Raw genomic sequence first — 21,715 nt, 5'->3', positions numbered from 1 at the left:
TCGGCAGCCGGCGACTGCGCGGCGCGGGGTTAATTGAATGCACATTGATTCTGCCGCCCGCCCGGCCCGGCGTGGGCGAGAAGCTGAGCGCCCGGGGTGGGGACGTCCCTCCTCCTCTCGTGACACTGCGCTCGTCCCGAGGCGAGGCGGGGAGCCGGTCCCTGCGCGCGGCCGGGCTCCTGGAGCGCGCGCGCCTCGGGAACTTTGCTGGGCCGGCCCGCAGTCCAGGGTCTTGGGACACGTGCGCGGCCAGGAACGAGGGGTAGGGGTGGGGGTGGGGGGGTAGGCAGAAGCTGGGGAGAAGGGCCGGAGAGTTTTTCTGCCAAACTTTGATCCTGACATTTAAAAATGGAGGCGGCCAGGCCTGGCGCGCCAGGAGGGCCCTAGCGAGAGGGAGGTGGAGGAGAGAACTGGGGCGAGCCTGGAGAGGGGCACGGAGGGGAAGGGTTGGGAGGAGGGACGCTGTGCAAGACAAAATCAAGTCAGTGTCTCCGAGCCTCAGAAGTGAGAAGGGCCTTGAGGAATCTTTTAATCTGGTGCTTGTCACACCACCTTCCACCTATGAGGAAACTGAGGCCAAGGAACTGATGGGTCCAAAGTCACACCGGGATGAGTTGAACACTTAGATTTTAAAAGCTGGAGGTGGGATCCAGGGAGGGCACGGAAGTAAGGAGAATGGTGTCTGAGTGGATCCAAGCACTCCAAGCATGTTCATGACCCTCAATCAGCAGTGGGGCCCGGAGGTGTCCCCTCCAAACCAGTCCAAACCAGGCACCTCCTTTGGGGCCCTGTCTTCAGCCTTCCCCTCCAGCTCCTCTGCCTTGCTGACACCAAAGCCCACTAAAGCCTGAATAAAGGGTGCCTCCTTTGGTGGGTGGGGAGGGAGGGCAGGACCCTACACTCCACAAATGCCTGGATCCTACCCATTCTCTCCCCTTCAAAGACCAGGCAGGGCAGTGCTCCCTCCCCTTTCCCACAAAGACAGACTGAGGCCCAGCAGCTTTAAGAGAAGGAAGAAAGCTTGAACCCAGAGCCAGGCCTCAGTGCACATCTATCTGCATCTGTCACTGGCTCCAGCTCTTTGTCACTGGAGCTCCTCCAGCTCCAGGGTATGTCTGTAGTCCCACCACGGTCCCATGGTGGAGAGCAAGTGGAGTTTTATTACAGGTGGGGTCTGGGGACGAATTCTAGGTTGTCCTTGACTTCTCCCCACAAAATTGTGCAGTCTTTGGCAGGCACAATCCCAGGTGGGAAGGGGCTAGGTTGGGAAAGGACATGCCCATGACAGGCAGGGCCACAGGCCAGAGCACATGCCCCAGGAGTTACCAGCCTCCCCAAACCAAGAGCCTATAGGCTGGGGAGGAGGAGCAGGAACCAGAACTCAGCAGAAGCCAGGTTGCCAGAGAATTGTTATGAGGAAGCATTGAGTGCCCAGGGCCGCTGCTGGATTCCCAAGAGGATCTGGCTTTGTGCTTCCTGGAAGTACCCGTCCCCTGTTCCTGGCTGTCACCCCAAGACCTGCCCGCCCTGATCCAAGGACCCCAGCAACAAATGTCCCACTCCCCTTGCCTGTAAGGTCCCCTGCACCCTTCTAGCTGGCACAGCCTGCCCCTCCTGCTGTGCTGCTCGGGTTACCAAGAAGCCTGCCACGGAAAGCCTGCCATCCAACCCATTGTTCCTCAGGCCAGGAGGGCAGGGGCCCAAACGCAGACCCCTCCTCCCGGCTGGGGTGGGGGCAGATTCTCCCAGCCACCACAGCAGGCAGGGGCCCGAAGCCTTGGGTTGGGGAGCGGGATGGCGTGGAACTCCATGAGGCTTTAGGCCACCTTGCCCAAGCAAGGGGACAGCACAAGGACAATCAGCAGCCTGGCTCCTGGAGGCTGATTATGGCTCTTCTCTACTCCTCCTCCCCCCCTCCAACAGGACCCCTGGGGAGACAGATCCTTCTCTAGCCACACCAGTTCCTCTCCTGTGATTTGTTCTGAATTTTCAAACAAAGAGTAATTATGACAGATGTGGAGCAATCAGCGTCATTATGCGGAAACAAGAAAGGGAAAGGGAGCTGAGGGGGCCCCACGGGGGAGGGTAACTTGTCTTTCCTCCTCGGGAAGAGGCAATTCCCACCTCCACCGCCAGCAGCCCCAGCACCCTCCCAACTTCCTTTCCCTGCAGGAACCTGTACCCTGCACCCTGCACCCTGCCCCAGACAATCTGGGGCAACAGAGCCTCACAGCCTAACTGGCCCACCACACCATGGGCCTCCAGCAGCCACTGGGGGTGGGGGGCATGGAGCCCCGCCTGGCCCACCTGAAAGTGGCTCCCACTTTGGCCAGGGTTCAAAGCTGTTCTCTGCTCCCAACACTCCTTGCCTCCACCCTGTATGTGCCCTAGTACCCAGCTCTATTTCTGAGGCATTAATTCTGATTATGTTCTCAAGGGACTCTAGTCCCCTCTAAGGATCCTCAGGCCATTGAACTTTGGGTCAGGGAGACCTGGGTTTAAATCCCAGCTTCCTTACTTACTGTGTGCCCTTGAGCAAGTTAATTAACCATTCTGGCCTTCTGTTTACTCATCTGTAAAATAGGACTAGTAATACCTATCAATGCAAATGTTGTGGGAATTAAGTAAGTTAATACATAAAGGACTCAGGACAGCACAGCCCCCAAATTACTAGCAATACTTCTACTAGTTAGTTCACCACAAGTGCCAGCACATAGGTAGCCCTCAAATCACTCAGCTCAGTGCCCAATGTGCTTTGGAAACCTGGAGGCCCCTGAAATACACCATGGATGTCAGGAGCCCACACCCAAGGTTTGCTGGTTAACGCTCACATCCAGAACTACAACTGCCCCTGGGGCAGGGCAGGACGCAAGAAAAACGGAAATATACATATATGTGTACCAGTTTCCCCTTGGGGAGGAGCATACAAAAAGATCCCTCCCTTCCCCAACTAGAGAGGCACCTGGGAAGGCGAGAGGTATGACACACCCAAGAGGTCCTCTAACCTGCCCAGGCTGGAGGACGAGCCATGTCCTTGGGCAGGTTACCTCCTTGGGGACTCAGTTTTCAAGTCTGTAAAATGACAAGGTTGGACTAGATGAGCTCCAGAGTTTGTCTTACTGCTCTGGATGCCTGTGATCCCACTGGAGGCTGGGAAGCCCGCCAAGGTCCTAGCCAGGCTGGGAATTTAAGGGTTCTTTTGCTGTAGCCTGCAACTCAGTGAAAGAGCTAGGATTGGTTCTCTCTCACGGTGGCCTGCCCCTCCTCTCCATTTAGGTGGTCTGGTCTCCGTCTGCCCACCCTAGGGCCCTGGAGCCTCTTGCTAGTCCCCCCTCACATTCCAATGGCCTTGGGGCAGCAGCCAGACCAGAAAGTCCAGTTCCTGCCCATTATCACTGCTCGCATCTGCACTGCAACCCAACACCAGCATTCCAGAGAGCAGCCTAGGGCTGCCCCCACCACCCACCGTGGTCAGTGTCCGGGCTCAGAGACAGGCCCCAAGCAGGGGCCAGTGTTCTCAGATTCCTCCCAGGGAAGGTCTGCCCCCAGGGGGGGCTCTGGCTTGCTGGGGAGGCCATGGACCCTTTCCTTTGGGGTCATCTTCGAACCTCATCCTCTCAGCCTCTCCTCTTCCTATCTTTGTTCTGTGCCCAGGCCTGCGCTCACCTACTTTTGCTCCCGAAACAGAGGGGTCTCTCTCCCAGCACAGCAAGGGATGGTGGATGCAGGAATTGCCACAATTGGAGAAAGAGGCAGGAAGAAGGACAGAACAATAGAGAGAGGAGTTGGAGAAAGGACAGGGCAGAAGAAGCAAGGGCTGAGGGGTGATAAAGACAAAGACCCTAGGCGTGGCCTCACAAGAAGGCAGAGGTGGAGGGCAGTTTGTGGAAGAGTGTCAAAGGGCACTGAACCAAGATCCAGAGATGAGATAGACAAAAGTGGGTGGGAGAAGCTGGGATGTGAGCCCTTGGCATCCAATTTCCCTCCCTGGGCCTGAATCAGGTGGCTGTCTGGCTGCTATTAAGCCTATACTCTCCAACTCCCTCCATCTCCCTGGGGCCTGGGGTCTGGCCAACCACCTTTGCTCAACCCCTGCCTTCCCACCTTCACTGGTCCCGATATCACGTGTCCAGGCACCCCTCCTCAGGAAGCCACTGGGGCTGCTCCCATCTGTTTTCTGTCCTTCCCTTATATTTGAGGGCCATCACAAAGAGCGAGCATTTCTTGGAGCAGGCTGGACAAAGCTGGGGGCCAGGGGAACAAGCCCAGAAATCAAAGAGCAGTGCTTTGTGGGGGTAAGGAGCAGCACAGGCCAGCAGGCTCTATCGCAGCCAGATTGCTGGCACCTACCTAATGAATAAATAAGAGCACGGTGTAGGCTCCCAAGGTGCTATAGCTGTGACCGCACGCCCATAAGGTAAGCCCTCACCCTCCACCAATGACCCAGGACTTGCCTCCCTCTTCTCTCACTTCAGTCAGCTGGGTAAGTATCAGTCTTCACAGGACCTACAAATTGGCTACCACTACCTCCTGCCCTGCACCTGTCCTGTCCTGTCCACTCTCGCCTTCCAGTCTGGCCACAATGTCCAAGGGAAGTGGGATTCCCACAGCAAAGCCCTTAGAGAAGAGATAGACGCCAATCTTGGGCCCCATGCACATCCTTCAGGCACGCACCTGTATGCTCAGGTACCCACACAGCTCCAGGTGGCCACACACACACACACACACACACATACTACTGATGTCTACATTCCTTATTGCAACAAGGCTATGGCCAGAGAATCTTAGGGTGCCATAGGTTATTTACACAAGGCAGACACTTTTGGAATCACTTGGTCCTGTTTAAACAAAGACAACAGTGAGCTCTTTGGTTTTCCATCCTGGGTGCCCTTCTGTTCCATTCTAATTTTTTGAAGGCTGTGTAGAACAGCCTTCAAGCTGCTATGAAAAGTCTCTCTCTCTCTCTCTCTCTCTCTCTCTCTCTCTCTCTCTCTTACATGGACACACACACACACACACACCCGCAGGGACTCTAGAGAGGAGAGGGAAAGGCAATACAAGAAAGCCAGGAGTGAAAAAGTCCTTTCTCCCTGGGGGTGGGGAGGGGACAGGGGGTTAAGGGGGGCTGGGGGCCTGTTTCATTTGCAGGCTGCAAATGCCTCTTCTATTCACCGGCCTGCATTCCCAGCCAAGGCGCCCAGCCACGGACAATGCCGGGAACAGGAACAGAGGAGATTTGCACATTGTGTTCAAGGGGCCAGCTGGCTGCCTGCGACAGTGGAGCCAAGGTGTGGGAACCAGAAGCATTCGACTTCCACATTCAAGTCCTGCGGGTGGGGGTGAGCGGGGCCCTCCCCCCTCAGCTGGGGCCAGTGTGGCTAGGGACAGGGGCCTCATCCTGCCAGGGAATAAAGTCCAAGGCAGGAGACCCCGAGACCCAGGCATGAAGGGTACCGAGCAGTATGGTCTCTGCTTCATGCCCCATCTGGCGAGGAAGAGTCTCAGCTCCTCTGGAGATAAACATGCAGCAGCAACCACCCCCTGATCGTGCCCTGAGTGTGTTATATTCCCCTGCCGATCCGCCCTGTTCACAAGCTTCTGTTCCTTTGAGCTATGCTATCAATTACAAAGCCAGAAGAGACAGAGAGAGAGGGAGAAAGCAAAAGAGAAGCGGCAAGAGAAACAAGAGAGACAGAGCTTTCCACCCGGAGAGCCACATGTCCATTTAGTTTTTACCAAGCTCCACAGGCAGGGGACGTGAGAAATACAAAAGAGAAGCCCTTTAGGAGCTTAAAATCTAGTCGAGGAGACAGATGGAATACCCAGCCCCAAAACAGTTACTTAACAATGTAAGCAGCCATCACTGAAAGGGAGGTTGGGCCTGAATGCCACAGACCGCAAATACTGTGCTGCCACCGCTCCCCCCTCTGCCCCCCCCCCCCCCCCGCCGCCTTAGGAGGGGGAAGAAGAATTACTGTAAGCTAAGTGGTCTTTGGGGAGGGGTTGGGTAAGGGACAAATAGGGGCAAGAATGGACCGGGAAAAGGCCCAGCAGAGACAAGTGTGTCCCAAGGACCGGCTGCATGCATGGCAAGGAAGCCTTAACACCTTAGAGCTGAGATGAACCTGAGTCCAACCACTCAACTCTACAATGAGAAAAACAAACCCCAGAGAGGGTGAGTGATTGCCCAGAGCCACGCAGGACTCCTGGTGTCCGGGCAAGGGCCTTGCCATCACACCTCACGGCTTCTTAGGAGTGTCAGAGGAGTGTCAGTGTGGCGTGCTGACGGGTGTGTAAAAGGGCCTGACTTTTGGCCATTTGCAACGACCTCTGGCATGGTTATGGGCGAGCTGCCTGGCATTGTACCAGAGCAGGCCTAGTCATTGTCATTCATCTCCTCATCACACCAGTGACGTTTCAGCAACACCTGGTTCTGCTCTACCAGGTGGGCAGATGTCTGTGTTTGAGAGGCAGTGGGGAGGCTTCCTCAGGGCTGCCTCGGCTGAGCTGCCCTTCAAGGAGGAGAAAAAGCTTGGGTTCCATACCTCAGGTCTGAGCATACAGCCTCCAGGTGACACAGGCCTCTGAGGTTACCTGCCACTGTGCCAGAAACCACTTCCCTCCACAGCCACTGCCCTCCCCAGAAACACTCCAGGGTCCCCTCCCCTAAATACACTGAGCCCCACCTCCCCGCATAAGCTGTACTCCCCAGTAGCTCCAGCCCATAGTTCTCCCACCCCCTGCCCCCACAACCTGGCTCCACAGATCTAGACTCTGACCCTTCCCCAGATGCACACAACCGTGGATCTTGCTGCTGAAAGAGGGTTCCAGAGTAGCTGGTTAAACCACTTTCCCTCAGCCTGGTTGAGAATGAATCGGACTTTAGAAGTAGGTACCTGGGGGCCTGAGAGGTAAGTGCCTCCCTGAGATGGAGGTAGCAGGAACCTAGACTTGGACTTTCTCTCTCTTGCCAGCCCCCACAGCCTCTTTCTAGGAGTCTGGGCTAAACCAGGGGCCTTCCTGGAATCACCACAACTAGAGGAGCTTAGAACTTCGCATTTCTTCTTCTCATTTAATATTTTTATTTTTAGTAATTTAAACCATTTTTAAATGTACAGTACAGTAGTGTGTGGGGGGGGGTGGGCGGAGGGGAACAGACAATCCACAGAGGGCTCTATGTTGACAGCAGATGGTCCGGTGCCAGGATCGAGCTTATGAACCTCAAGATCATGACCCGAGTGGAAGTCGGACGCTTAACTGACTGAGCCACCCAGGCACCCCAGAACTTCTCATTTCTCAGAATCACAATGTTAACATTTAAGGAACATTTTCTAGGTGCCCTGCACTGTGCTAAGTTCTTTACCCATACTAACATGGGTAATCCTCACAACATTCCTCCTTGGTAAGCACTATTTCCCCTATTTTAAAGACCGTGAGAGGGGGTTGCCCGGGTGGCTCAGTAGGTTAAGCCTCTGACTCTAGATTTTGGCTCAGGTCACGATCTCACAGTTCGTGGGATTGAGTCCCATGCCCGCTTTGGATTCTCTCTCTCCTCCTCTCTGCCCCTGTTGCTTCCATCCACCCTAAATAAATAAATATTAAAAAAAATAAAGACTCTGAGAGGTTAAGGGGGCACCTGGCCGGCTTAATTGGTAGAGCATGATACTCTTGATCTCCAGGTCATGAGTTCGAGCCCCATGTTGGGTGTAGAGATTTCTAAAAAATAAATATATAAACTTAAAAAAAAAGTGGAGAGAAGGCTGGGTGGCTCAGTCAGTTAAGCATCCGACTTTGGCTCAGGTCACGATCTCATGGTTCATGGGTTCCAGCCCCGCGTCGGGCTCTGTGCTGATAGCTCAGAGCCTGGAGCCTGCTTCAGATTCTGTGTCTCCCTCTCTCTCTGCCCCTCCCCTTCTTGCACTCTGTCTCTCAAAAATGAATAAAACTGTTAAAAAAAATAAAATAAGAAGTGGGGTGTAAACAACTTGTGTTGGAATTTAAAAAGATAAAAAAGTATATATTATATCTATAAAATAAAGACTCCCAGAGGTTAAGTGACTTGCCCAAGTCCGTCCAGTTGGGGTATATTTGCTTCCACGGCCCACCCTCACAACCACCGCTGGGCCCACCCAGGCTGAACAGCCCCAGGCTGGGAGGGAGGCCATCCTGGCTCTTTGAGAACCTGGCCACCATGGAGATAGGCTGGGCCACACCCTAAATTAGTGGTCACTTACCTAGCACTAACAGTACTACTTGATGATCACTTTCTAGGTGTCAGGCCCTGTGCCAGAGGTTTATATCCATCACCTCATTTGATCCTCCAGTAGCCCTGATAGGCTGATGAGATTGTGACCATTTTGTCAGATGAGGGCACAAAGGCTCAAGAGGGTCATTAATTCATCAGTGAGTGGCAGAGCTGGGGTTCAAAGTCTGGCCCTGCACCCGTGTTCTCCCAACTGTTGTGCCACCCACATACCTGCCCCCTCCCCCGCAGTGATCATGACCTGGGGGTGGGCTCTGCTCTAGCACCTTGGACTGGCAGCGTCAGTCGGCTTCATCTGGGCTCTCGTTAGAAATGCAGAACCCCAGGCCTTGGCTTAGACCTACTGACTCAAAATATGAATTTTGCCAAGCTTCTTGGGTACTTCATGGGCAGAGTAAGATTTGAGAAGTCCTGGTCTAGATCATATAGATCTTTGCTCCAATTCTCCAAGGGACCTGAGACCAGGAAGTGAAGGCAGGGACTGAGAATATCAGTGGGGGGTGGGTGCTCCAATCATCTCCCCTCCTTGTATCTAGCCCATTTATCTCTCTCTTTTTAAAAAAATACTTTATTTTTAAAATATCTCTACACCCAACGTGCGGCTCGAACTCACACCCCCAAGATCAAGAGCATACTCCATGGACTGAGCCGCCTGGACTCCCCATAGCCCATCCCACTTTGGGGTCATCCAGGGGCACAGACCTCAACAGGTGAGAGCCAATGCACATATTCCCACTGGGTCAGGTGATGCACACGCCTTCCCCAGAGCCCTCCAGAGGGATGGCAGAGGGTCTCACAGGCCAACCCAGCTTCAGCCCGCACTCTGAGGCCCACACTCTGAGGTTTGGGAGAATCCCCAGGCCTTACCAGGAAGGAGTTAAAACAGAACAAGTTGCACTCTGGCTCCAATAATTCCACTCCCTGGTAGATTTCCCTGGAGTACTTCTTAACTGAATCCCAGTGAGGGAGAAAGCTGGGGGCTGGGCGCAGAGTCAGGCAGTTTGCTTTTGTTGGTGATGTCGGTAAATCGCCTTTAAATGAAGACTACAGTATTGGCTCCCATTACTGAGAGCCTCCTATGGGCCAGGCAAATAGTAGGGTGTGTTAGTCCTTACAATCATCCCACAGAGTAGGATTAAATGCACATTTCACAGGTGAGTAAACTGAGCCCCAGAGAGGTTAACTTGTCCAGGGTCTGTCTTATTACTAACAAATGTCTTAATTTGCAGCCTCCAGACAGTAAGCACATGGAACAGCAAGGCAGAGAACCCAGACATGCTGGACTCATGAATACTCTCAGGGCCCTGAGCCACTCCATCCTGAAAAGGAGGTATTTGGACCTGAAGCACTCAAGGGATCAGCCTGCGGTGTTGTCCACCCTGGTCAGGCCATCTTTGAATGACAGCATCTGAGACCACTGGGATGGAAGAGGGGGCGTTCCTAGCTGTCGCCTTTGGCCCAAAGGTCAGATGCCCCCCAGGGCTGCCCCCACAGACCTGGACCCCTGTCTGCCCTGACAGGCTAATCCGCTGGGGCTGGGCGGACTGTGTCTGTGAGCCGAGCTTAGCATGGCCCCTCCCCATCAGCCCCCAGGGAGCAGGCAGGAGAAGCAGGGGGCTCCAGAGGGCTCCTCACACCTTTCAGCAAGGCACCCTCCCATGTCACACAACATCTGCAGTGCCTGCAGGCACATGGGCAGGGAGTTATTACCAAAGGAGAAAACTCAGGCAGCTAATCAGCTTTGGAGGTTTCTAGGGACATCAGCTTGTGAAGTGAGAAAAGGAGATCCAGCCACCCGGTTGCTTGGTATCCAAGCATTCCCCCACGGGGTCACAAGCCTTGCGGGGAGGGGGGGCGGAGAGGGAGGCCGCATCAGACTGCCAGAGCCTGGAGGCAACCCCCCAGCTGTCCCCAGGACCCCAAAGGATTAACTAGGCTGACCTCACCCACCGGCCCTTCCCCCAGCTAGAGCCACAGCTCAGTTTCTGATACTGTGGGAGTTTAAGGAAACCAAACATCTTGAAGGTATTACCGTTTATAGAAAAGCACATTTACAATTAGCTATATATAAACACCTGGGGTTTATCTCCCAGAATTCTAGGCCAGCGATGCAGAGGCCAGTGTTGACACAAGCCAGGGAGAGTGTGGGGGTCATCACCCTGAGAAATCTCCTTTCTCTCATGGGCAGATCTTCCCGGGGGCCCCACCCCTGTGTCCACGTCCACGCTTCTCTTCCTCACACCCAGCCATCTGCTCAGGGGATGCGCCAGCCTTCCCTACACCGCCGAGGGCTGGGGTTGCGGGGTCACTGAGCCAGAAGTGATTCCGTCTCAAGGTCCAGAGAGCTCCATATGGGGGCCTGGATCAGCCTTCTTTAGAACAAAGGGGCATCTTAAACTCAATGAGAGGGCTCCTGCCTCAGAACGATTCATCACTCACCAGTCATTCCCAGCAACTGTGCACATGCCCTCAGAGCCAGGGAGAAACTCGGCAGCCATCAGCCAGGGAAGAGGCAACATGCCACAGGAGTCAGGGGGAGGGAGGAGGGTTCAGGCAGCCTAGACTGCAGTCCGGCTCCTCGGCCTACTGCAGTGTCATGGAATCCCTCTAAGTCTCAGTGCTGTCACCTGTAAAAGGGGGGCAGAAACTGCCTATCTCCCTGGGCCACGATGATGACTGAATGAGATCATTTATGTAAAAACACTGAGGCAGGGAGCTCAGCACACAGCAAGTGCTTGCTAAGTGTTACCTAGAATTATTACCAGCACCTTTAAGGTGTTGCCTCTTTAAGCAGCCTCTTTAGTGGACACCCCCTCCCCTAGATGTATGAAGTTATGGGGCAGAGAACACTCACCACTTCTAAAACTTTTGCCCTCTCTCAAGAGCAGCAGTTCTCAGCCAGGACCGCCCCGCCCCCACCCCCCCCCCCAGCCTGCCACCCACCAGATCCATAGGTAAGTCTGGGTTAGACACCCACGAGTGTGCACAAAGAACAACAGAATTTTTGCAGAACAGGGCAGCAGAGCACAGCCATCACTTCATCACAACTGGTGGTCCGTCAGTGCAAGCCGAGCACAATTCTAGAACAGAAACACCTTGCCTGGCCTTTTCCCTCCATCCAAAACACATCAGATAGCAAGTCGCCACAATGTACGCTTTGAATCTCTTAAAATTCTATTGTCAGTTATACCTCAATAAAGCTGAAATTGAAAAAAAAAAACCAAGTACATTAGCACGAAGGTGAATGGGAGTGACGTCATCATTGTGGTGACCCTGAAATTATTCTGCCATATTTTTTTTTGCAAAACAAATTGTGGACAAGCTTCAGAATATCACTACTGTATAGTGAGTCTTATCCTACCCAAAAGATTTGAAAGTCAGCACATAATTAAAAATGGCATGTAGCTAAATCACCCTTCAAAATTCTCTTAAATCACCCATAAAGTATGACTATTGTTTCTTTTTTCTTTTTTTTTTTTTAAATCTTTTTTTTAGTATTTACTTACTTTTTAGAGAGAGAGAGAGAGAGAGACAGAGTGCAAGCTGGGAAGAAGCAGAGAGAGAGGGAGACACAGAATCTGAAGCAGGCTCCAGGCTCCGAGCTGTCAGCACAGAGCCCCACGTGGGGCTCGAACTTACTAACTGTGAGATCATGACCTGAGCCAAAGTCGGACAGACGCTTGAATTGACTGAGCCACCCAGGCGCCCCAACTATTGTTTCTTTAAACACGAGAATCCTACTCAATGGCCTGGGTGCTCACAGTATACGGGAAGCTAAGGCACACCAGCCCAAGAATTGGCTAAGGCTCACCCTCTTTCTCTCCCTCTCCCAGCAACAGTGTTTAGCTACATTCTTGTCAAATTACATTCCAATCAATTGAAAGAATATGTGATATAATTCTACCACCACGAATGATTACTATGTACCTTTTAACTGACCCACGCTAAGAAATCCGTCCTCCGCAAGGCTGACAGTACTGCTCCCCTGCCCCCAACCCCTAGGCTGACCCTGGATACCCAGTCTGGGAAAGAACAGTAAAGGGTGTCCACTTACTTGCAGCCTGGATTCGAGCCTTCCGGCTGACCACCAGCCCAAAGCGGTTCTGAGCCACACACTCATAGTCACCCTCGTCTGAAGGGCTGCCTCCCCGATCCAGCCGGAAGTGATGGATCATCAGGGACCCATTGGCCAGCAAGGTGGAGTGGGTACTCTCCAGCAGCTCCACCCCATTCTTCCTCCAGGTGATTCGAACTGGAGGAGTCCCCTCCACTCTGCAGCCCAGCACTATAGGCTGCCCAGGGACTGCAACATCATCGCTTGGTTCCACAGCAAATGCCAGTTCAGCAGAGTGGCCAAGACCTGTATCGGGCCGGGCAGATGAGAGGAAAAGGAGAGGTCAGTGTCGAATGAACAGGCAGGGAGAACTCCATGCACAGGTGTTCCAAGTTCCCTGGATCTGCACACCCACCCCACCTTTCTGTAACGCTAGCAGAAATCTCTATTATATACAGAACTTACTTTATGCATTACAAAGTGCCATCTCATGCAGTATTTTACTCAGTCAGCAGACCATCTCAGAGAGAGGGAGAGAGATTATTTGTACCATTCCCTCTTTTACAGATAAGGAACTGATGTCCAGAGATATTAAGCAACTTGTCCAGGGTGTCACAATTAACAGTTACAAATCTGAGATCCAAAAGTAAGACCGATTGCAACACAACTGCTGCCTCTCTTGCAGTCACTTTGGCTAAATGCTGAAGCCTCACAGACTTGCAGGGTGTGACCTTAGGTAAAGTGTTCAACCTGTCTTAGCTTCCCATTCCTCATCTGTTTAAGTCAGGAACATAGGGGCCCCTGGGTTGCTCAATCAGTTAAGCGGCCAACTCTTGATTTCAGCTCAGGTCTGATCTCAGTGGGTTCCTGAGATCAAGCCCCACATCGGGCTCTGCGCTGACAATGTGGAGCCTGCTTGGGATTCTCTCTGTCCCTCCCCACCCCCCAAATAAATAAATAAATAAACACTTAAGAAAAAATAAATCAGGAACACAATGTGGCTTGTATCATAGAGTTGTTGAACAAGATGAACAGATTCAAAGTCACTATGAAGTTCTGGGAGCCTGGGTGGCTCAGGTGATTAATTTTCCAACTCTTGGTTTTGGCTCTGGTCATGATCTCATAGTTTGTGAGTTCAAGCCCCATGTTGAGTTCTGTGCCAACAGTTTGGAGTCTGCTTGGGATTCAATCTCTTCTTCTCTCTGTGCCCCTGCCTGGCTTTCTCTCTCTCTCTCTTAAAATAAATAAACATTTAGGATAAAAAAAAAAAAAAAAAAAAAAAAAGAGAAAAGGTAGATGTTCTAAGCAAAAGTATAGTGAGACAGTAATAAATCATTGCTTATTTTTGCTGGCAAAACCATCTGAGGCCTGGTCTGTTGCCTGGCAGGGAGCAGGATGTGTGGGTGCGGTACCAGGTACAGGCTAGGTTATGGCCCAGCCTGGCTGCTTCTCCCCTAGGATGCTCTGAGTTTGGGTTGTTCTGGCTGTTTTGCCTTTGCCATAAGGAGAATTGAGGGGATACCAAGCGTCAACTCAGACTTCCCAAAATTCAGGAACAGGGAGGTTTCTAGAACCTTTACTCTCAGCGACCTCACCACTCCTGTAGAAGAAAACACAGCTGGAAGAAGAGAAGGGGAAGAAGGTGATCCGGGAATCAGGAGAATCCCGACAGGAAGGACAAACGCTCCAATCCCAGGCGTGACGCCAAGTCCCCAACTTCTCCAACGAGCCACTTACCAGACCAGTTACAACTTCACTCCAGGAGGAATGAACCCACCTGGCCTGAAAGGGCAGCCACAGAGCCCTCGTCACATTTCCAGGGAACTAGCGATCCTGGAGCTGGCCCCTCCCCAACAGACCAGCGCCCTCCCTGGTTGGGGGAGATGGAAAGTGGGTGGGGAGAAAGGAGGAGGGGGGCTGGGGTTACGGACGATTCCCCCAAACACAGGGATATGTAATATTTTAAGACATTTGAGGGTTTACACCCCTTCGACCCCCTACCAACCCTCCCCCTGTCCTGCGTTTCAGCCGCCTCAGCCCCCAACCCAACCCCGGTATAGCTGTTGAGGGATAAAGTTTCTTCTCGTAGATGCGGACGCGATATCTTTCTTCTCCGGAGCTGAGAGAAGAGAGAACACCGCCCGGACGAGTGTCCGCTGAGTGTGTGGGGTGGGAAGGGAAGGGACTAGACTTGCACTCCTCTCCCGTGAGATGGGCCCATACAGCTACAGAGGGAAAGGGTGGCGATGACGGAGCTCTGAGCAGTAACGCAGGCGGACCCCCGAGCCTGGGGACAGGGGCGCTCCGCCTGTGCACCCTCCGGGGAAGGGCGGGCACGTGGGTGTCCCCGCCGCTCGTTCCCTCTCAGTCAGCTCCCCTTCCCCTTCCCCGGCTCGCGGGGTCTGTCTTGGGTCTCCCCCTCCCCTGGCGAGGCCCTCTGGGACTCTGCTTCGTCCCCTTCCTTGGTCTCCGCTGAGCACTCCCGGTGCCAGTCCCAGCTCTAAATCCAGGATGTGCCCTCTCGGACCCGCCTCCGCCCCCCCCCCCCCCCCCCCGCCCGATCTGCTGCGTTCGGTCTCAGCAGCCTCGGGCTACTCTGGTCCACCCGGCTCGCTCACTCCGACAGACTCAGCCCTGCGGTGCCCCGTGGCTCGTTTCCCCCTCTCCCCAACTCAGCCCGCTCGCCTAGCTCCTGCTTTGCCGCGCTCCTCGCATATCGGTCCGGGCTCGCGTCCTGCCGGAGTCCTGGAGCCGCAGCGCACTGAACCGCAGTCTCTCTTCCAGAGCCGGGTCCTCAGCATCCCCCTGCCTGCCCTGACACCGGCTTCAGTGCCCTCTCCCCCGGCTCCGCCCCGTCCCGCTCGGCTCCCCTTCTCCGGCAAGACCCTCCGGCCCTGAGTCCGCCGGCAGGTCTGCGCAGCTCTTCCCAGGTCCGCCTCTAGCGCCCACCTACTCCCTACTCGCCCTTCCCGGGGCTCGGTCCGCGGGCCCCCGGGGCGCTCACCGTCGCTCGGCGCGGGCAGCAGCAGCGGCAGCAGCAGCGGCAGTAGGAGCCGGGGCCGGCGCGGCGCGGGCGGGCTGCGCGGGGGCGCGGCGCGCGGAGCAGCCATGGGGCTCTCGGTCCGCTCGGCTCGGCGACGCGCGGCTCCGGGGCCTCTGGCGGCTCACAGCGTCCCGCGGGGCCGGCGCCGGGGCCGGGGCCGGGGCTCCGGCCGGGGCCGAGCCCGGGCGGCGGCGGGCTGGGGCCACATGCCTGCCTAGGAGCGCCGGGGGCGCAGGGGGAGCGACGCTTGCGCCATCTTGCACCCACCCCGGTGATCTGTCAGCCTTGCCCGGGGTGCGCGCTCCGCACTCGCACCGCCCGCGCCCGCCCCGCCCTCCTCCCTCTGCCCGCCGCCCCCCTTCCCTCCCCTCCCGGTCCCCTCCCCCAGCCCCTCTCCCCGGAGGCCCGGTCTGGGGAACAAAAGAGCCGGCGAGCGCTTTAAGCGGCCGGACATTCCCGGCTGAGCGGCGGACGCGCCCCCTGCGCTTTGAACTGTGGCTCGAGCGGCAGGCGCCGTCCCGGGCTACTGCCCGGTACCCCCTGCCCGCGGGCCAGCCCCGGACTTGGGGAACTGGGGAAGTGGAGACCCAGCAGACTGTCAAGTGGGTCCGGGCTGCGGAGAAGCACTCAAAGCCATGAGATTTGCTCTGACCCCGCTCTTTCTGCTGCGCCCTCCTCCACCGTGTCCAAGTGTGTATTTTCGAGATAATTCCCTAAAAGCTGCACAAACTTGTCAAAGGTTCGGTTTTCCATGGTTTCTGGTCCTGCCACCCAAAGGCTAGGACGTTTAGCTGCAAGACTGGTCTCTCTAGACTGCAGAGTTCTGGCGCTTGGGTGGACCGGAGGTAGAAGGGGTTAGGAAGCAGCTTCTCCCAGAGCCCTGGGGTAGCAGACCCAACAGGACAATGAGAACGCTGAAGTAACCTGGGTTCCGACCCCAGTTCTGCTTGCTGTCTAGCCCAGCCAACCCAGGCAGTCACTCTCTGAGCTCATCTAAAAGATATAGATAATCCTATCTCTCTCCTGCTCACCCCTAGGGATTTTTTTAAAAACACAGGTCCTAACAAATGCCCTGGCAAACTGAAAGTTAAAATTCTCAATAACATTTCTGTCACAAAGAAGATTCTAGGTGTTTCATGTCAGAGAACATATGAGGCAACCAGTAAGAATTTTACAGAAGCTATATAGGCACGTATCACCTCTTATGAGACGCATACCCATGCTAGCCCTCAGAGACCTTTTCTTTTGGCCACTCATTAGTAAATGATCTTCTGTTGAGTCCAGCATGATGAGCTAGTCCATCTACTAAGTTCTAGGAGAAGGAGATTTAAAGAGGGTAGTCTTTGCCTCACTCAGCTGTTTGTTCCTCTGGCATTGGGCTGGGATGGCAGAATAACTACGTCTCTCTTTTAATACCAGCTGTGGAATCTTGCAATCAGGAGTGTTAACCATACATGAACTTTGGTGCAAATGAATAAAGAAGTGCAGGCCTCCAGAGATCAGATAAATTTACTAATGACGGGGTTTGTGCAGCCCAGGGACTCCTTACTCTGCAGTAGCAATTGGAAGATGAGTCTGAGAGGCACAGCTTGAGGCATATGAGTGAGCAATGAGGGGTAATGGAGAAATTCAGGGTCAGGGGGCACACCAAAGAAATTTAGGATCAGGAGATGCACCAAAGCCCCAAACCTATTTCATTGTGAGGAAAGGCAGGAATGATGGGCTTCTACTGGCCATCGGAAAGGGACAGAAGGGGGGGCCCCCTGGGCCCAAAGTCCTGGAACTCCCTCCTGCCGGGCTTGAATTCTCAATAACCCCTTCTTGGCTTGTCCTAGACTCAGAGAGGTCAAATCAGTGTCCTGAGTTGCTGTCATTTTAAATTCATTTTGACAAGTGTTTAATTCTTCTTTATCACAACGCTTGGTCTGAGAGTGATATGCAAATAATGGCTATTCTGCTGCATGCAAAATGTGCATATCTCTCCCTATGATCTGTCAATTAACACCGGTCGGGCCCACCAGCCACTTTGGGGGTGGTCCAGGGCAGGGCAGCCCCTGGCTCTTGGTTCCCTCAAATAGAAAAGCAGGCACCAAGCAGGCTCTGTAAAGATCTTAGCAGAGCGACTGCCAACCACGAACCTGAGATGCATGTGGGGCGTGGGTGCAGAGTTTTGTATGTGGCTGTGTGCCCAGGTTTGAGTTAATGGACACCAGGGTGTTCGTGACAGTGAGTGTGCATGCGTGGGCACAGTGCCCCTATGTGTGAATATGCAGCCATGAGCAACTCTGGAGACCACAGTTACACAAAGGAATAGTCGTTAAGCCCAAACCTCTGGAGTTGCTCCTTCACTCCTCTTTTGCACCCAAGAAAGTTAAACAAATGTGCGCCCAGATGGAAAGAGGTCCCCAGAAAGCCTAAAAGAATGCCATCAAAGAAAGCATCTTTCCTAGGTTAAGTGCCTGTTGTGGGAGGAAGATAGTTCAGTTCTTTCCCAGAACCACCTGCTCTCTACCTTCCACAACCAGCATTTCCCCTCCTGGCAGGAAATACGTTCTCTAGGGGAGAAAGGCTGAGGAAATTCTAGTCATTCCACGTGTTTGGAAAATAGTTTATTAATTCATTATAGGGACAGATACATGATCAATGCCTTGGCTTAACACTAAAGACTATCATATTTGTAAGGAGGGGAAAATATGCTGGAAAAATAATTAAATAATACAGCATAAACTAAATACAGACAAATAATGAGCAGGTACCGATTACACATGTCATGCATCAAGAAAAGGAAGGTTTCTAAATGAAACTCAAAAAATGTAAGGCATCGATGGTAGGTGACAAAGGGATTAATACCCTGTAAAAGGCCAATAGACTCTTTTCTAATAAAAATACTGCTACTAAGACACAAACCTAACACTTCCAAATTACCCAGGGCCCAAATCATATATAAGGCTAGTGAGTAATGGCCACTTTCTTATCAAGTGTGAGTTATAGGCAGATACCAGATTTATTACTTATTTGCTTTTGAGAAACAATTTTCCACCCAACCTAATGGGTTATAAATTGTCTTATTTGCAGCTATTTAATTTAAACCAGAGCCTCAGTGCCTGTTAAACAAGAACATGAAAAATGACTATGTGGCGTAATGCTAAGAACCTACTGTTAAAACAGCCCTTTAATTCAGGGCAGTTTTTTTTTTCCCCTTTAGGAAAAAAAAAAAAAAAAAATCAAACCAGCGAAATAAAACGAAGCTTTTGACCTTCAGAGCAATGATGAAACATATACAGTGGTGTTAGCTACAGCAACGCCGAACGCTACAGAAATAGTACAAGTGACAATTCTGTCCCAAACGAGAGACGAACCAGCATGAATAATCTTTAGTGTTATCATAGGCTGGCTGGAGGAGGGGGAGGGGGCGGGGGAGGAAATGGAGGTGCGCGTGTCAAACGGGAGTGACGCCTGAGTGTAATAAACACAGATGCTGAAAGGGTCTGAGGAAGCTGCAACTCTGCTGAGAGACATTTCACCATTTAAAAAAAAAAAAGAAGAAGAAGAAAGAAAAAGAAAGGATAGACTGGTTATTTCCAATTTGGCCCAGAAGCCAGAGTTAACCCTTTATGTGCGGATCAGTTAAAAAGATGCATTTAGGGAGAAAAGTCCCACATTCTATGCTCCTATGAGAGGCTGGGGTGCAAAATCACATTAATGGCTCATCTTCTCTACACAGGAAATAGAAGTCCAGCTTGTCCCTGTGTGACAGGTCACAGAAAATGACTTTAGGATTGACTTTAAAGGAAAAAAATGAAATGAGCCAATTACCCTTGTCCTGTGCAAAGACCTCGCTTCCAGCACCTAGAGGGTGAAATTCCTCTCACCCCCGTCCAGCAGCTCATGTTCCTAGGGCACAGAGTGGAAAGTCGCTGGGCTGTGGTGCCCCCTAATCCTCACTCTCCTTCTCCAGCTTTGGCTGCAGCAGGGAAGGAAGGGCCCCAACCCCCTCCATCTAGCAACCCTGCCTCCCTGCCTAGAAGGGAGGGAATCATTTTATCCTGAGCCTCTAGGTCACATTCCCCTTTCTCGGTCTCAGAAATCCCCTTGCGTGAACTTGGATCCATCACCTCCAAGGAGAATCCTCCTGTCTCAATCCCAGGGAGAGAGATAGATGCAAGGGAAACTGGAAGGTCTTCTCCAAACCTGCACTGGGGCCGGCAGTCTGCCTGGGGAGTGGCGCGGGGGGGGGGGGGGGGGGACATACGTTGGCACAGAGAGAAGAGGGTCAGGAAGATGGCGAGTGAAGTGAATGGCGGACACAGAAGTCACGCTATGGCCTCAAAGCAGACATGAGGTAGTCATGTTGTTAGGGAAGGATGCAGAGATTGAACCCAGGCAGGTGAACTACACGATGCAGTCTGGGAGAGGTGTGAGAGACAGCAGAGACAGACAGACAGGAGACAGATGGACAGCGGAGAGGAAAGGAAAGAGTATCAGGGAGAAGAAGCAGGGCAGAACTGGGAGAGCGGGCTGACAGGAGCACAAGAGTAGTGAAGGGGAAGGGGGGAGAGGAGAGCCCGAGGGAGTGGATCTCCAAAACCAGGCACTTCCCAAATTACAAAATGAAATGCAGAGTTGCTCTGAGGGCAGCCAGAGTCACCCTCTCAATCTGGGCTGGGCGACAGGGGCAAGGGAGACGGGTAGCGATGCAACTGAAATGTTAGGCATTCAGAGCCTACTGCACTCAGCCCAGCCAGACCGGAAAATGGGCCGGGGCTGTCTTTGTCAGACAGGGCATTGCAGACACTCTCAGAGTGTGTAATAAACAGCTAGGTGACGGAGGTGGGCGGGGGGGAGGGGTGGGGGAAGGCCCACTGAGCTGGGGACTGACCACTCTGGGTCACTGTCCTGACCTGGAGGATCAATTAGGCCATAGTGACCACTGCCTAGACCAGAGTTCCTCAGCTCACCAGCCAGCACGTGCACATGAGTACAACACATACGGCCATGCCTCACAGGTCCCTCACATGTGTCACAGAGTGTGGGGGGAGTGAAAACACCATTTCTTCCTCTCCCCATGGCCAAAGCACCCCAGGAAGCTCCAAACAGCTTGACGATATTCAGGAGCTGCAGGTACACATGTGTATATACTCAGCCACACATGCCATGATTCACACCAGCCTGCCCCAAACTGCACCCTGTAGGGGAGCTAGGCAGAGGAGGAGACTGGGGTTCTGGGCAGGCTTGGGCTGGTTCCTAGAGGGCAGGGGGCCTTTGGCTGGCAGCTGTTCCCAGGGGTCTCCTCCAGAGCCTCACTAGGTTGGAGGTCTGGGTACGGATAAGAAGCGTTGGCTGCCTCTGGCAGGCAGGTAAGTCTGTCTGGCCCCGTGGTTGCCTGCTCACACCCTCCCAGCTCCCTGTCCAGCCAGTCTACCCCTTGCCCTAGATCCACGACACTCGAAGTGAGGTCAGGAGCCTCCGAAGACAGGGGATCCTCAGGTTCCAGGTCCTGGAGGTGGAGGTCAGGGTTCCCTTTGGATGCACTAAAGTCAGAGTGGACAATGACTTCAGCCTCCACCTGGTTCCTGCAGGCTGGGGGTGGCTTCTTCCTACCATTGCCCTGGTCAGAGCAGAGAACACAAAGACGAGGTAATCATCACTGACAATGATCATCAGAAGAACGACCAACATACTTGGCGTGGAGGAGGACTGACCCACTCCCCCAAGCCCCAGAGTGTGTATCACCTGGGAGTTGGTAAAGGAAGTACAATGATTGTCCTACAAGAGATGATGATCAGGCCGACGCAAAGGCAGAGAAGAATGGAATACTACCCATTTGCCCTTGCCCAGAGTTCAGAAGTACCAGATTTAGTCAGAGCCTCAGTGCATAGGAGGAAGGGCAGAATGCACTGAGGGCAGGCCCACCCTCAGATCCATGGTGATTCTGCCGGGCCCACATAGGTATGGGGAGAGGAGCGACTGTCTTCAACTCAGGTGAAACAGATTCCCGGAAACTGCCTGCCTTCCACCCGCCCACCTTCAGAGGCTCCAGGGGGTCTCTCCTAGCTAGACTTCCATCCCCAGGGAAATTACCCTCAGAGGTCACCAGAAAGCTCACTACTTACTCTTCACAAGCACAGAGCCCCTTCTCTCCTTTCCTGCCCCTCCTTCCCAGGACACTGACCTTTATGGCGTCATACACCAGAGCCTGCAGCAACAGTGTCTGCCCAGTTCCAGCAGGGGGCAGCAGGGCCCGGGTCAGAGAAGGCATGGCGCCTGCTGGGGGCAGCTCGCAGCCAGCCCAGGAACCTGCCCAGCTTGGCCCACCTGGCTGAGCCCAGGAGATCTGCAAGGGGGGAAAGACACA

At 53.5% G+C, this 21,715-nt stretch overlaps 2 protein-coding genes across 5 annotated transcripts in view; both read right to left on the bottom strand.

Moving 5' to 3' along the window:
• IGDCC3 (immunoglobulin superfamily DCC subclass member 3) overlaps nucleotides 1–15,637 on the bottom strand; it is a 41,436-nt gene extending 25,799 nt beyond the window's left edge. Inside the window, exons 1-2 of the mRNA XM_060618251.2 lie at nucleotides 15,322–15,637; nucleotides 12,318–12,623 (exon numbers count right to left, since the gene is read on the bottom strand). Coding sequence (XP_060474234.2) covers nucleotides 12,318–12,623; nucleotides 15,322–15,427 — 412 coding nt within the window. The 5' untranslated portion in view covers nucleotides 15,428–15,637. The remainder of the gene's footprint in view (nucleotides 1–12,317; nucleotides 12,624–15,321) is intronic.
• Nucleotides 15,638–17,954: 2,317 nt separating this feature from the next.
• The window catches only part of IGDCC4 (immunoglobulin superfamily DCC subclass member 4), a 40,581-nt gene continuing 36,820 nt past the window's right edge, over nucleotides 17,955–21,715 (bottom strand). For all 4 annotated transcript variants that reach the window (XM_060618247.3, XM_060618248.3, XM_060618244.3 and 1 more), the window contains exons 19-20: nucleotides 21,533–21,694; nucleotides 17,955–20,968 (exon numbers count right to left, since the gene is read on the bottom strand). In XM_060618247.3, the coding sequence (XP_060474230.1) occupies nucleotides 20,558–20,968; nucleotides 21,533–21,694 (573 nt within the window). In that variant the 3' untranslated portion in view covers nucleotides 17,955–20,557. The remainder of the gene's footprint in view (nucleotides 20,969–21,532; nucleotides 21,695–21,715) is intronic.

Source organism: Panthera onca, chromosome B3 (assembly GCF_046562875.1).
Source record: "Panthera onca isolate mPanOnc1 chromosome B3, mPanOnc1 haplotype 2, whole genome shotgun sequence".
Taxonomy (NCBI): domain Eukaryota; kingdom Metazoa; phylum Chordata; class Mammalia; order Carnivora; family Felidae; genus Panthera; species Panthera onca.
Note: the sequence above shows the minus strand (reverse complement) of the source record. Positions and strands in the feature narration are given on the sequence as shown.